Source organism: Fringilla coelebs, assembly GCF_963513975.1.
Source record: "Fringilla coelebs genome assembly, chromosome: 6".
Classification (NCBI taxonomy): domain Eukaryota; kingdom Metazoa; phylum Chordata; class Aves; order Passeriformes; family Fringillidae; genus Fringilla; species Fringilla coelebs.
This window is the reverse complement of record NC_140034.1, coordinates 4,825,842-4,840,160: the sequence shown is the minus strand read 5'-3', so window position 1 is coordinate 4,840,160 and position 14,319 is coordinate 4,825,842. Positions and strand designations below refer to the sequence as shown.

Here is a 14,319-nt window from a genome sequence, read left to right as displayed (position 1 = left end):
CGTGCCCAGTTCAAATCTCACTGAAGAGAGTCTCAATATAGTCATCTTCATTGACATTAACATGAGTTAAGTCATTACTCATCCCTATTTCCAAATTTCCTTAAGTTTGAGTCAAGAGAATCTCATTCTTCCCTTTTACTCAAAAAGCCCAATTGCTTCTTGTCAAACTTCCAGGCGATAAACAATAAAAACAACTTTTATTTAGAAAACGAGCTTGGAAAATGTCATTCCTGAAAGGTTTGCAATTCAAAAGTTACAATACAGCCGAAGAGTGAGGGTGAGAAGAAAAATATTTATGCATTTGGTCAATGTAAGCAATGATTTTACCATTTAATAACTTTCACATTCACCATAGCAATGCACACAGTTAAGCCCTAGTGCCATTATTCTATTAATACTACAAAGATTATTTATAAATATACAATCTAAAACATGTCTTTTTTCAGTCAAAACCTTTCATGATGTTAAAGCAAATTCTCTTCAATGCATGTGAGATCTAAAGATTAAGGAGTCTGCTACTGTTAATTACCTTAACTTGCAAAACTGAATCTGAAATTTTATAAATTTCAGTGGTTTACTCTGAAATGTCGTCAGCACAGGAGGAAAGTGAAAGTTTCTTGGTAAAAAATGAGCAGAATTCTGATGTATTGGAGCAACAGGAACTTCCAGCCCTGACTGCTCCCTCCTTTCCTCCACATCAGCACTGGAAAATGCTCAGAACTATTCATTAACTGAAGAATATCAACTGCTGTCTATAACTACCAAAAACCTCCTGAATGCTGTACAAGCTATAGCTAGGAAAAAGAAAGGAAAAGTGTTTTCACCACTATCCAATTCAAGAACTTACTTTCTATAAGCAGTTTTTACGTTGTAGGAAGCAGCTGAGTTCAAAATAGGAATGCCAAGGTCCATATAAATTTGCTTCCATACAGCACCACTCTCAATCTTTGGGGAAAAAAAAGAAAAAAGGAAGTTTATAGATTTTGGTAAACAAGAATATTAAGAAATAAAATCTAACAGAGCTAAAAGCCAAAGTCTTTTATAATAATTGAACAGTTTGGGTTGGAAGGAGCCTTAAAAATCATCCAGTTCCAACCCCCTGCCATGGGCAGGAACACCTCCCACTATCCCAGGTTGTTCCAAGCCCTGTCCAACTGGCCTGAACACTGCCAGGGATGGGGCAGCCACAGCTTCCCTGGACAATCATTTATAGATATGAATGAACAGACATATTTAGTTCAGGGAACATCCAGCACTTACATTGTCACACCCACCCTGCTGATAAACCAGCCTAAAAAGTTTGAAGAGGTTAAGGTCCTTGTAGCCCAGAACTGGTGGTTTATTGATAGGAGTACCTGAATAAAATAAAACAGAAACAAGTTATTCCCAAGAACAGCAAGGTGCCTCTTCCATTCCTTTACCACACATTTGATTCCAAGTATTCTTCTAAATTCTAAAATATTAATTTAATGGCTTAAGGTATGCTCCCAAGTCAGTAAATTCCCATGACCAGTTAAGGCTTCACCCTGCTTTGAATGCATCATTATCAGTGGGTGGTTTATCAGCCTCCCAGCTGGCTGCATCCCACTGCTCCTCTCATGAGCAGGGAGGACAGTCAGAACTGCAGGAAGCTCCAGAGAACACCTGAGGAATGCTGGAACAGAGCAGTGTGTGAAGAGATTAACTAAAACCACCGTGGGCTGAAAGGAACGAGGAAGAAGCAGAGAACATTGGATTAGGAAGAGACATTCAGGCAAACTGTCAGAATGTGGAAAAGCACAAGGACCTGACAGGACATGAATATTTGGGGCAGTTCCAGGGAAAAGAGAGAACTCAGATCAGCTGAGTGGCAGTGACACACAGAACAGTAATTATCTGCAGAAGGAGAAACCAAAAGTGACTTAGGGCAAGTGGCTGCATATGTAGACAATAATCCTCCCAGCAAGGAAGAATGCCAAACCTCCTCCCTGCTGCTTTGTATCTTCCCTCATCTTCATGCAATTATATTTGGAATCATTAAAATAATTTTATAGGACTTTGGGAATACTGTCATGATTCCATGAATCAAAACATTTATACTGAGAGAACAGAATGTAGAACAAATCTGCTGGGAACAGAAATCTTGCTATAAGGATGGAGAAGGAAAATAAAAAGCAAACAGGCAAGGGGAAAGTCCCAGTCCTGAAGAAGTCCTGCACATTGCTCAATCCCCATACTGGCTTGAAAAATATTTCACGGACTGAGTCTTCAAATTCATCATACAAATGCTTTCTTCTTCTGCCTCCACAAGGTCCTGACATCCCTACTGGTTTTGTAGTCTGTGAGTGTTTAAGAAAGAGAATGAGAAACCAAGAAAACAGGAAAGTGGGAAGAATCAGGCTACATGAAAGGAACCCTCTGGATTAGCCCAGCAGCAGAATGATTTCTTTTCTTTCCCCCAACTTAGTCTTTTATTCCCCTCAGGCAGTTTATTCTCCAGAAACACTGGTTATATACACAGGAGGCCTTCAAAATTATATTGGATGAGCTCCAGAACACTTTGCTATAATACATGTTCAATTTCTAAACCTATGATCAGAACTGGCAATATTGAACAGCTTTTGGATTGTGCTTTTATGATTCTGTGGTCTAGAACACACCTCCTTAGAACAGACCCTCTTTTACAAAGGCAGCTTGATTTCCCCATTAATTTTAACAACCTCCCACCCTCAAAAAAAGAAAGGGGCAAATATTCAGACTCTGCAAGTACTTTATGTTTCACCCTTAGCTCTGGTCATTTCAAATTCAAATACATCAACATTTGCTGCACTCTGTGCTGCTATGGAAATATCATTCAGGTAGCTGCTGTCAAGAGAAAAGAAAGATGAAAAGAAAAGGGAAAAGGGCAGTAGTTACACCTATAATCTACCTCCACACCAAGGTTACTGCAGGATGAAAATGGTATTTGAAATACAGGATTGAAATGGTGACTTCATGTGTAAAATTTATCAAACCAATATACTCTAAAAGACAAAATTTTGCAGGCTTGAATATAGATTTTTTTACAGGAGCATAAAAGCTTCCATTTTCATGTCAGTCTCATCACAACTGCACATGCCTTATGCAACAGCAGCTCTCCCAAGTCAGCAGGTACGTCCTGCTCCCTATGCAGAGCACATGCACTTCTGATACTGCTCTGAAGCCAAGAGTTCAACTATTCTAAGTCTCACTTAATCCTGTAAAGACAGATGTTTAAAATACACTATTTTATTGTTCTAGCTACAGGATAAAATAGAATGTTTTAAGTTGTCTATTCAGGTATCACTGCTCCATTTGTGCACAAGACTAGAGGATGGCACATCTCCATTCTGTGCTGGTTGGATTTCACCATCCATGGACAGACCTGCAGCTTCCAGCCTGGGATTAACAGCAGCAGAGCTCTCAGCCATGGCTGTTACAAGCAGAAATTAACTAAGGGCTTATTTAAGAGGCGTTGTGAACATAAAAAAGGCTTTGTGAAAGCAAAACAAAACCAAAACACCTCAGGGAGGATTTGAGTTCCCTTTGAGTGCTGTGCCATTAAAGTGGACTGGAGATAAAAAAAAAAAACAAAAAAAAAAAAGAAGAAAATTCAGTGGTACCTCTGTCTTCCATAAACTTGTAAAGCTGTTGGAGGAAGTTGTCCCTCTCTTCAGGATCAAGCTCTTCCTCAGGCTGTGAAAATAAATGCAGTCATAAATGAAAACAGCAAATATGCAAAGAAACCATTTATTTGTACAAAAGCCTAAGAGCAAGAACTAAACCCAAACCACTTCCCATTTGGCCCTGAACCCCTGTAATGGTGAAATATTCAGAAAACAAAATTTATTCAAGAAGACTGAAGTGGTACCTCAGGAGGAAAGGAAGAAAATGCAGGTCAGGGAAAGCATCAGTCCATGACAGAATGAATGAGTGACCCTCAAAATGAAAACACTAATACACAGGTATGCCAGCATACCTGCCTAGCACAGAAGAGGTCTGGTATTTACAAGACTGAAAGAATTCACAGGAATTCCAGTTTGTTGGTTTTTGTTTTTTTTTTTGCTAGGTTCTTTCTGTTTGTTTGGGGCTTTTTTGTTGAACTCACTTTCCTTATCCCAGCTTTAGCTCAGATTGCAGAACAATTCTTTCTCCAACAGTACCTGTTGGAGATGATCCAGACAGTATTTGTTTTGTAATTAAGTTCGAGTGCTTGATTTCAGCTTATATTTGGAAACACCTATAAAGTAATTTCTATAATTTATTATATTTATAAATTCCTTAGTTTAACCTTTACAACTCAAAGCCTCAAAGAGATAAACACTATGAGATAAATTTATGGCAAGTAATCCACAGCATGAAATAAAGATATTCCTTTTATTCCAGTGAAAATTATTTAAAATACAGTAAATTTATTGGAGGGGTGGAAGGGGCAGGCAGAGGAAATAATGTCTACGTATCCTCATGGAATTTTGAGATTCTAGCAGAGACCAAAAAAAAAAAACCAAACCCTTTTCCCTGCAATGCTTTCTGCATGCCACTTTCTTCCTGCCAGCCTGGCAGTTTGCACAAGGCAGGCTGCAGCTGTCTTGAAGGAAAGACGTACAGTACGTGTCAAAAAATCTTATCATTACATTATTAAAAATAACAGGAAAGTGACAAGCAGTTCCAGAAGGAAACCAGAACAACAATTTAGATTTCAGTCATCTCTGCATACTGTAAACTTTAAGCTTCAAGGCAAGGAGATAGGTAGGGAAATGGGGATGTACATGCTAATGCCTTACTAACCAGCAAGCAATCTGCCTAGCATCAGAATGAATCCCAGCCCTGCCTGCTTCACTGAATTCTGAGCTTCTAAACCCAACAGGGCTCAGCTACAATCAGGCAGAGACAATATCTGTGTCTTACTTCACTAATTTTTCTTCTGGAATAATTGGAGGAAATTAAATGTGTAATCACAACGCTGTACAGCATCAGTTACCATTTCCTCAGCACATCACAGGGATTATATAAGGAGAAACAGTTATCTATAGAATTAGCATGCTCTTCCAGGTTATCAAGTGAAGTATTGCTATAGAAACCACAGCTTTTTTCTCTCCATCCAGACTGCAAAATAACTTCAAGATCGAGAAATTTCTACCATCTACTGTAATGTTTACTGGCTGAAGGCAATACAGCTCAAACTGTGCAAACTAAATACATCTAATAACAGTAAACATCCCGAAATACTTCTGAATAGTTGAATTAAAGCCATTTTTTCTGTGTGGGCACAAAGCCAAACCAGAACTGTGGGTCAGAACAGCAGAAATGTAGGCTAGAAACAGCAATCTTGCAGCCATAATTTAGCCCTTCCACTGAGACCGAGTTCTTTTGGCTGAAGAAAAGCAAAAAGGGAAGATGAAAAGTGGTAGAGGGTGGGGGCATAAAACCTGGCTGCAATAATCATCCACCTGTGTGAGACATCCCAAAGTCTGCACCTGCTTCTCTCAGTTCTGCCTCCCCTTGACAGAGGGAGGCTGAACTGTGCCTGGCACTGATTCCAGAAGAAACACCAGATCCTTCTGAGAAGTCACTTGAGTAAGCCCTGAGTGACTGCCACCACAGAACACATCTTGGACCAGCTGCTCTTTTGCTTCTGGCCAAAATGAGAAAGACCAACCCTTCCTGGATATACTTACTGCAATATGAGGATAAGATGCCATTTTTTAACCAGGGTTATCTGTTTGGAACAGGACATTGAAGAATTCTAAAGAGTGTTTGCTGTTCTGAGAGAGTTTTACTATAAATATATCAACCATCATAAAATTATAGAATGGGTTTGGTGGAATGGACCTTAAAAACCATCCAGTCCCAACTCCCTTGCCATGGGGGTTCATCTAAGCTGCTGTAAATCTGCACCCAAATCAAGGAAACACCTGAGAAATGCTGATGCCAGAACCTGTGATCACCATCAGAGAGCAAATGGAGAGCTGAAATTCCCAGCACTGCTTTCCAGCAGGAACAAGGATGGCAGTGCTGCTCTCCAAAACTCACTGCTACTATCCAGACATCTGTGCCCATTTTGGATTGGGCATAAGTTCACAGTGATAACTGTTTAAAACCAGCTACTCAAGAGAGTTGTGTCTCTCCACTTCATTTTTTTCTTATACAGATGTTGCAAAAAGGGGGAGACTATAGCCAAAGGTAAGTCCAAGTGAAAGGCAAAACAACATGAAAATTTTAAGTTGCAAGAGTTCAAAACTGAGACCTTTCTGCTGTTCATCCAATACCCACAGCTAAATGCAACATGAGAAAAACTTTTTCATTTCAGGATGAGAGGCTGAATTTCATTTAAATGAAAATAAATAAGAAATCTCTAAGATGCCCCTTTTCTAATGTAAAGATTGAAATTTTATGGGTTTGAGATTTTTTTCCTCCTTTCTGACAAGCAGGCCACATCTGTTAGGGAACACTGGAAACAGTAAAACAATAAAATTGACCATGAACATTATCTTTTTATCTTTGTATAACGGACATGTTCCCTTCCCAACTCCATTTATTATGGTCTTCCAAACAACATTAACAGCATTCATGTATTTTCTAAAACTATCTGGTAAGCACGAGCAACATGAAGCACACAGAAATGTGCAGAACACTTGTAACTGGTTTTGCTTCGTTTGGTTTTAAGTCACCTAATTCACCATGAGCTGTGCCTCTGTCCTTAGCATGATTTTCAGCAAGAATGTGGCTCTGTTATCCTGACTCATCATTTACTCTACAGAAATGATGTTAAAGCTTCTGTGGGTGCCAACCTTTAGAGCTGAGTGGGAGCACAAAGGATGAAATAGATCCTGGTACAAAAGAAAGAATGAATCTCTATCTCCAAGCACGTAGACCCTGAACTCAGGCAATCTGAGGTGGAGCTACCAGGGACAGATCTTTCTTTTATGTTATAAATAGACTGACAAGACCATAAATGCTTCTGTGAAAGAAATGCAGGTGAAGAGGAAGAGCAGCATACACAGGATTTGGAGTTCAGAGGAAGAGATGATCAAGACAAGCTGCCAGAATTACAGTAAATGTAATTTTGTTGCTTCACAGTTCTTCAATGAGATTTCATCACTTGCACATTTGCTTTCTAACGCCAAGCTTGAAAACTAATTAAGGAAATGACAAGAATTAAACTGATTGCAACAAGTTAACAGCTTTAAATCACGTGGAGATGAGCATGGTCTTAAAATGTTAATTTGTACCAACAAGAAACCAGAAATTCCACAAACCAACAATGACTCATTCTAGAGCTGTGCCTCAGTTTGCAACTTCCCTTGGAGTGACATTCTGAGAATGCCTCTTTGCATAAAACTGTGAGCAAGGAAGGCTTTAAAGAACATTTGTGCATGGCATGATGCAGGCTGTGCTTCACAGTAGCCAGAACTCCTACAAATGCACACATGCATGAGAAGGAGGATTAGCTAATCAATGTTTGGCTATTTTTAAAGGCTATTCTGTGCATTACACATCACAGCTGCTTGGGGGGTTTTATATATATAAATCACAGAATCTTAGAATGGTTTGGATTGGAAGGGACCTAAAAAACCATCTTGTTCCAAATCCTGCCATGGGCAGGGACACCATCCACTAGACCAGGCTGGTCCAAGCCTCACCCATGGACAGTCCCCGGGATGGGGCAGCCACAGCTTCTCTGGGCACCCTGTGCCAAGGCCTCACCATCCTCACAGGAAATAATTTTTTCTTAGTATCTAATAAACCACTTCTTTCTGGATATCACCCTTCATTGACTTTGAAATTACTCTTTTCCTGTATTGAACTTTCAGAGTCAGCTATTTCAATGTTATTTTAAAATACAAATAGGTTGCAACAGACATGGCAATTTGGGTATGATTTTATGTGATCTCCCACAGTTACTGAGAGCAAAGCCTACACAGGGAACAAGAACTATTTTGAAGCAAAATGTAAATATTTTAATAGTCGACTACTGATTATTTGTAGGAATTTCAAGCCTCCTAAAACACATCATGGATTTCTCATCCTTCCTTTATGGACTTAATGCTAATAAACGTTATGGAAATAACTTATCATGAGAACTGAAATCCTTGCTTATTTGCAGAATAGGAACATTGGAAAATGCCTCTGGCATCTTCCCTCTTCAACAATGTAAAGCAACTGTGACTGATTTTTTTGATGCCATTGTGATGCAAGAACCTTAAAAAGGTTAAATGAATGCACCCCAATTAACAGGCTACACATACAACCTCCAGGTGACTGTCAGAAACAAGCATTGAAGAAAATCCCTCTTAGCAAACACCTGGAGGTGCCACAACTCTTCCTCAATGAGCCATGGAGACCTGGAATTTTTTTCTGAAGAAATTCCTTGCCTTTACTCAGGTCTTCAGTGAATGTATCTGTGGAGAGCGTGTACTGAGAAAATATTTGAAATAACTGCATGTTAAGATCTTAATTCTAGTGGAATCAGAATGGCTCACAGGGAGACAGAGCCAAACCCAAATATTGCTTACACATCCCCTTGTAAAACAGGGAGTATTTCAATATTTAAGCTTGAGAATTAGATGTGATGGATCACAGTGGATTCCACAGCTTCTCCTACCAGCACCATTACCTGTCTGGAATCCTTTGCTTCACTAGTTTATGTTTAGATTAGATTCTTCTTCCCTGACAGAACAACTTCAAGACAAGCAAATATAGTAGTAGATACAACTTCTTTTGAATAAAGATCAGGTAATGTTCAATATTCCAAAAGCTTTTGTTTCTATGTGGAGATACCTGAGTTAAGATTTTCTCTTTCCTGTTAGCTGCAGTGCATAGACTGCCAAGTGTACCCTCCAAACACAGTTGAGTATCTTCCTCTCTGACATGTTGAAAAATGGGTAAGAAGCAAAAGCAATATTCAGGTTTTTATCTGGATTCAAATTAATTGAATGATTCTTTTAATTTTTATTCAATAAAGAATTTATTTTTATAATACCTCTGGATTTTTTTCACTTTTTATGAAATGTGTTATTAAAATCTTAATAGCTAATGGAAAATAATCCTAAGTTGCACCACGTATCACCAAAATTTCAGCAATTTGAACATGCTGAGTAGCTCTGTGTAATGCAATCCCTGTTAGAGCCCAGGACAAGCAATTTCCACATTGTCCTCCTTCCCAGTCAACTCTGGACCACACAAGTCACTCACCAGGGGTGAGGAGAAGGAGCACCAAAACAACCCCATGTCTGTTCCCCTTCCTTAGCTTAAAAAAGCCATGTAAAGCCTGGAAACATGGTAGTACCAATTCTACCACCTCTTAAAGATGTCACAAAAGGCAACACACTTAGATAGTTTCTGTCAAAATAAAGTTGCAGATTTTTAAGCTAGCTAATGGAAAAATGGCAGGATCTAACGTCAACAGCTACAGCAGATCTCTCTGCTCCATTATCATTATAAAAGATCCTACTTCAGAAAAACAGGATCCTTTCCATTCCAGAATTAGACCTTTCTGACTGACTTTATCCTGTGATTATATATTAAGTAGGTCTGTGTCCATTTGATTATTTAATGATGGCCTATCATGGCTGGGCAGCAGCTGGACAGGCCTTGTCAGCAAAGCTGCTGTGCACACCAAAAGATGGGAATGGGGGGAAATAGAAAAGGTGTTTTTAATAATCTTACTTCCACCTCTAATAATATAACCAATTATAGCTCTAAAACAAAAAGCCCACTGAGAATATTCTGGGAGAGGATGGACAGAAGCAATTTTTGACCTTGATTAATAAAAGGAAGCACTGTATATAATGTAAAATTTCAGTAATTTAACATCTGTATTCACATACAGGCAAAAAAACCCCAATCACTCACTTGTCCAATCTCTCTGCAGCTAGTATTACTGCCTTTCTAGGGGAAAAAACCCCAGAAATTCCTTAAATTCCCTAAATGTTGTCTGTTGCAATATCTAGCACGGCCCACAATTAAAAATATGTATTTTAACAGCTGAACCAGGAATTTGACTTAATGGGCCATCATGTCAATTCTGCTCTGACATTATCTAAAAAGATTCATATCTACCCTCTGCTACACAGCTTCAGCATGAAGATGCTCACCTTACATTCCTACTTGTCACCTGGAAATAATGGATTCCACAGCTTCTCCTATCAGCACATCCACCTGTCTGGAATCCTCTGCTTCACTATTTTACATTAACATCCTTCTTTAGAAATAATCTCTATTTCTTTTACAGGAATGCCTTTTTTTTTTTTTTTTTTTTAACCACCAAGCTTCCCCCTCCCCCTTCTTTGTTTGAAACACACAGCATTTTATGCAATAGGCATGAAAAATTATAATAAATATGGATACTAGAAAACTAGTACAGCAATCCTTGATTTTCAGTGACTGATACTCTGAAATTTCAACCAATGTTAATACAGACAGAGCAATAGAGCCTGCAACAGTTCACACCCTGCAAAATGTGGCCTATTCAGTCTTTTTCACTGCAAACAGAGGGGGAAAAACCCAGAGGATTTTACATTTCTGCACACATTTATCTCAGATTTATCTCATCATACCATTATTCTTACACAGACATCTACTCCATTTTCCAAAACACTGACACCCGAGCAGAAAATTCCCATCTAAAAATAGATTTTTATTGTCTCTTTTTTTTTTATTTTTACCTGGAAAGATCTCCCCTGGCTGCAAGCTCCACCAGACAGTTCCCAGATCAAAAACCCAAGTCAAACCCCCATCCCCAACCACCACGCTCACATCACAGATTCAAGCACACGATCCTTACCTAGCAGCTGCATTCTTTCAAACGTAAAATGGTTTTACTTCCTTTCTATCTAATCTGCCCACTGCCTGGACATATTTTCAGCCTGACTTCCAAATATTCGCTCGCGTTCGCTCTCTCTCCCCGCGCGGCGGCCGCGGTTAACCGGCATTACTTACATTCTCTTCCGCACGGGAGGGGGAAGAAAAAAATAAAATTAAAAAACTAATAAAACGAACTAGTAAGACTAAGGAGAACGCGAGGCATTAGATGAAAGGCAGAGGAAGGGCCAGCCCATCTCCGAGCCCCCGGCCAGCCCCGGCTCCCGCGGCCGCTCCCCGCGCCTGCGCCGCGCCCGCTCCCGGTTGCCCTGGGAACGCCGAGGCCGCCGCCAAGCGCCATCGGCCATTCCGTGTGGGAAGGGAAGGGAAGGGAAGGGAAGGGGAAAGGGAAGCGGCCTTTGACCTTCCCGCCGACACACACGGGCCGCGCCGGGGCTTCGCGGGTCATGGTTTTGGGGTGTACTGTGAGAACGGCCCGGTGGGGAAACAAATAAATCCCGCAGTGCCTCCTCTCCCCGCCCCCCACCTCCGCCCATGCTTCTAAATCCAACATCCAGGTTACAAGCAGGGAGCAGAAATAGAAGAGAATTCTGTAACAGCATTTCTGATGGCATGAGGAAACTGGTTAACTTCATGGAAAAGGAGCCACTTGAACTATTCGAATGCAGAAAAAAGTGTTATTATGAGAGTCATGGAATCACATTCCACGATCTGGGTTGGAAGGGACCCTTAAGATCATCCAGGTCTAACTCCCTGCATGGGGACATCTCCCACCAGATCAGGCTCCTCCAGGCCCTGCCCAACCTGGCCTGGAACAATTCCAGGGATGGAGCAGCCACAGCTTCTGTGGGCAGCCTGTGCCAGGGCCTCAGCACCCTCACAGCCAAGAATTTCTTCCTCATGTCTAACCTAAATCTCTCAGTCAGCTTCAAGCCATTCCCCCTGTCCTATCACTCAAGCCCTTGTCCAAAGTCCCTCTCCAGCTCTCCTGGAGTCCCTTTATGCCCTGGAAGGGGCTCCAGGTGAACACCCCCAGCTCTGCAGCTGGAGCAGCCTGCACAGGTCCCTGTGTGCTGAGGACAGAGTGCCCCAGTGGGGTCACACGGGAGCAGAGCAAAGGGGAGAATCCCCTTTGTCAGGAGCAGAGCAAAGGGGAGAATCCCCTTTGTCAGGAGCAGAGCAAAGGGGAGAATCCCCTCTGTCAGGAGCAGAGCAAAGGGGAGAATCCCCTCTGTCAGGAGCAGAGCAAAGGGGAGAATCCCCTCTGTCAGGAGCAGAGCAAAGGGGAGAATCCCCTCTGTCAGGAGCAGAGCAAAGGGGAGAATCCCCTCTGTCAGGAGCAGAGCAAAGGGGAGAATCCCCTCTGTCAGGAGCAGAGCAAAGGGGAGAATGCCCTCTGTCAGGAGCAGAGCAAAGGGGAGAATCCCCTCTGTCAGGCAGCCCAGGACACGTTCACCTTTCTGAGCCAGGAGCTCATTGCTGGCTCATACCCAGCCTTTTACCCCCAGGCCCTTCTCCACAGGCTGCTCTCCATGAATTCCTCTCCCAGTCTGGACAAGCCACAGCACGTTAGACAGAAAGTCCATCCACCACATCATTCTGTGATTCCCAACCTAACAGCACGAAGGTCTGTCCTCCACTGCTCCTAAGTAGCATTTATTGCCCTGTGAATCAGTTCATAGCTCCAGTCAACCCCCTGCTTTTGCTAGAAATTTTTGTCTTTTTTAAACCACACTACTGTTTTCTGAAACAAGTTACTTTTATATAGCCTACATACACGTGAGCTCTACAGTATTTTATTAATAAGTTATAAAACAGTTTATTATTTTTATAGGATTTTTAAGATTCAATTATTTAATTGAGAAATTATATTCAAATTATTTTTATTTTTTGTTTAATAATTAGTTATTTGAAGTCCGCAATGCGGACTTTTTTGTTTAATTATAAAATATTATTTAAATTTATGAAGAAGGATTAGCTTTTGCTTTAATTTTTTTTTGTTTTATATATATATATTACTATATTTTAAAACTTTAAATTCTAAGGCGTTTATTTTGTGATATTGCAAGTTTTAATTTAAATTATATATTCATAATTTTAGTGTTATTAATTATTTTTGGAACCTTTCTCTATGGCTTCTGGTCAAATGTAGTGCTCTCTTGAGGTTTTGTGTTTTTTTAGTATAGAAAGTTTAAAATTCTTAGTATCTAGAGTTCTAACACATACAAAGAAAAATACAAAAGGAAATTAGAGAGGAGAAATACAAAGATATTGTATTTAAGGTGGAACTAGGTTCAACCTAAGTTTTTAGATCTTGCCTTTTTTTTTTACCCAGAACCTTTTGCTCTTCTCTGCCCTGAATTTAGCTTCTGAGATTTGTCTCCAGTTTCCTCAACGGGTAACAGGAGACAACTCGCCACTGCTCACAAATCCCAACAGAGACAACTGTAGCAGAGAGAAAATGAGCAGGACTGAGAAGACACTGAAGTGAGCTGAGTCTGAGAACAGTATGTTGGAAAGTACAGGATTTTCAGGCAAGCAAGTCCTTAAATTATCCCTGAAAAATGACTGAGGATTGTCCAAAAATGGCTGAAATTGAGCAGACTCACCGCTACTTCTTCTGTTTTCTCTTCTCTTTTTGGCTCCTCTTCATCAGTTTCTGCAGCAGCTCCATCCTCCTCATCACTGCTGGAGGACTCCAGGATCTCACTGATGTCCATTTTCCAGTTCCGAGGCACACCCTTGGTGCTGAGAAACATGGTTGCCTCCTGTAGCCCTAGAGAGGAGAGGGCCCTGGCTTTACCTCATCTGCAGCATTCACAGCCACTAAGCATTTTTTATTTCCTTTTCACCTTCTTGTAAATCACAACACCAACTTAAATGCAAGGAAATCCATCAGAGATCAAGCACCATGGCTTACTTTGCTCTTTCCAAAATGGTTTAGATTTTTAAAAAATTTTTTAAAAAAAGAGCACTGCCCAAAGAGATTTGACCTTAATGTTTGGAACAGAAGGAAAACATTTTAGTGAGAAAAGGAGTGATGGGACAGGCACAGGTTACATTTGTAAAATGGAAATACCTCAAATTCTTTTCCTTTAAGAGGTGCTCCAAGAGTGGAAAACAACAAAGCAAAACAAACCCAGATAACACCAAAATCTGCCCCTCAGTCACAATAAAAGACTTTAATAAAGGAGCCAGAAAAACACCCAAAAGAACATACTGCAATGAACTGTTCAGTGTTACCAGAGAAGAAAAGGCACTAGTTTTTAACACTGCTGACAGAAAAACCTCCAGACATTGGTCTCAACTCTTTTCTTTTTTTTTTGAAACCATAAATCATTAGTACCTTTGGTTCCAAAATATTCCCTTGTAGCAAGGAATGTCACAACCCAATCATGCTCTGCACAGGAAAAAAGTCCCTTTCTTCAATTTATCTCAAACCTGGCATCTGCTATTTTTTTTTTGGCTGTTCTAAAGTTCTTAATAGCTGTTTCACAG

The 14,319-nt window shown here is 40.4% G+C and overlaps 1 protein-coding gene across 2 annotated transcripts in view; it reads right to left on the bottom strand.

The window, feature by feature from the left end:
• ARID4A (AT-rich interaction domain 4A) overlaps positions 1-14,319 on the bottom strand; it is a 46,903-nt gene that overhangs the window by 12,912 nt on the left and 19,672 nt on the right. For both annotated transcript variants that reach the window (XM_084207444.1, XM_084207443.1), the window contains exons 11-14: positions 13,431-13,597; positions 3,621-3,693; positions 1,261-1,355; positions 848-945 (exon numbers count right to left, since the gene is read on the bottom strand). In XM_084207444.1, coding sequence (XP_084063570.1) covers positions 848-945; positions 1,261-1,355; positions 3,621-3,693; positions 13,431-13,597 — 433 coding nt within the window. The remainder of the gene's footprint in view (positions 1-847; positions 946-1,260; positions 1,356-3,620; positions 3,694-13,430; positions 13,598-14,319) is intronic.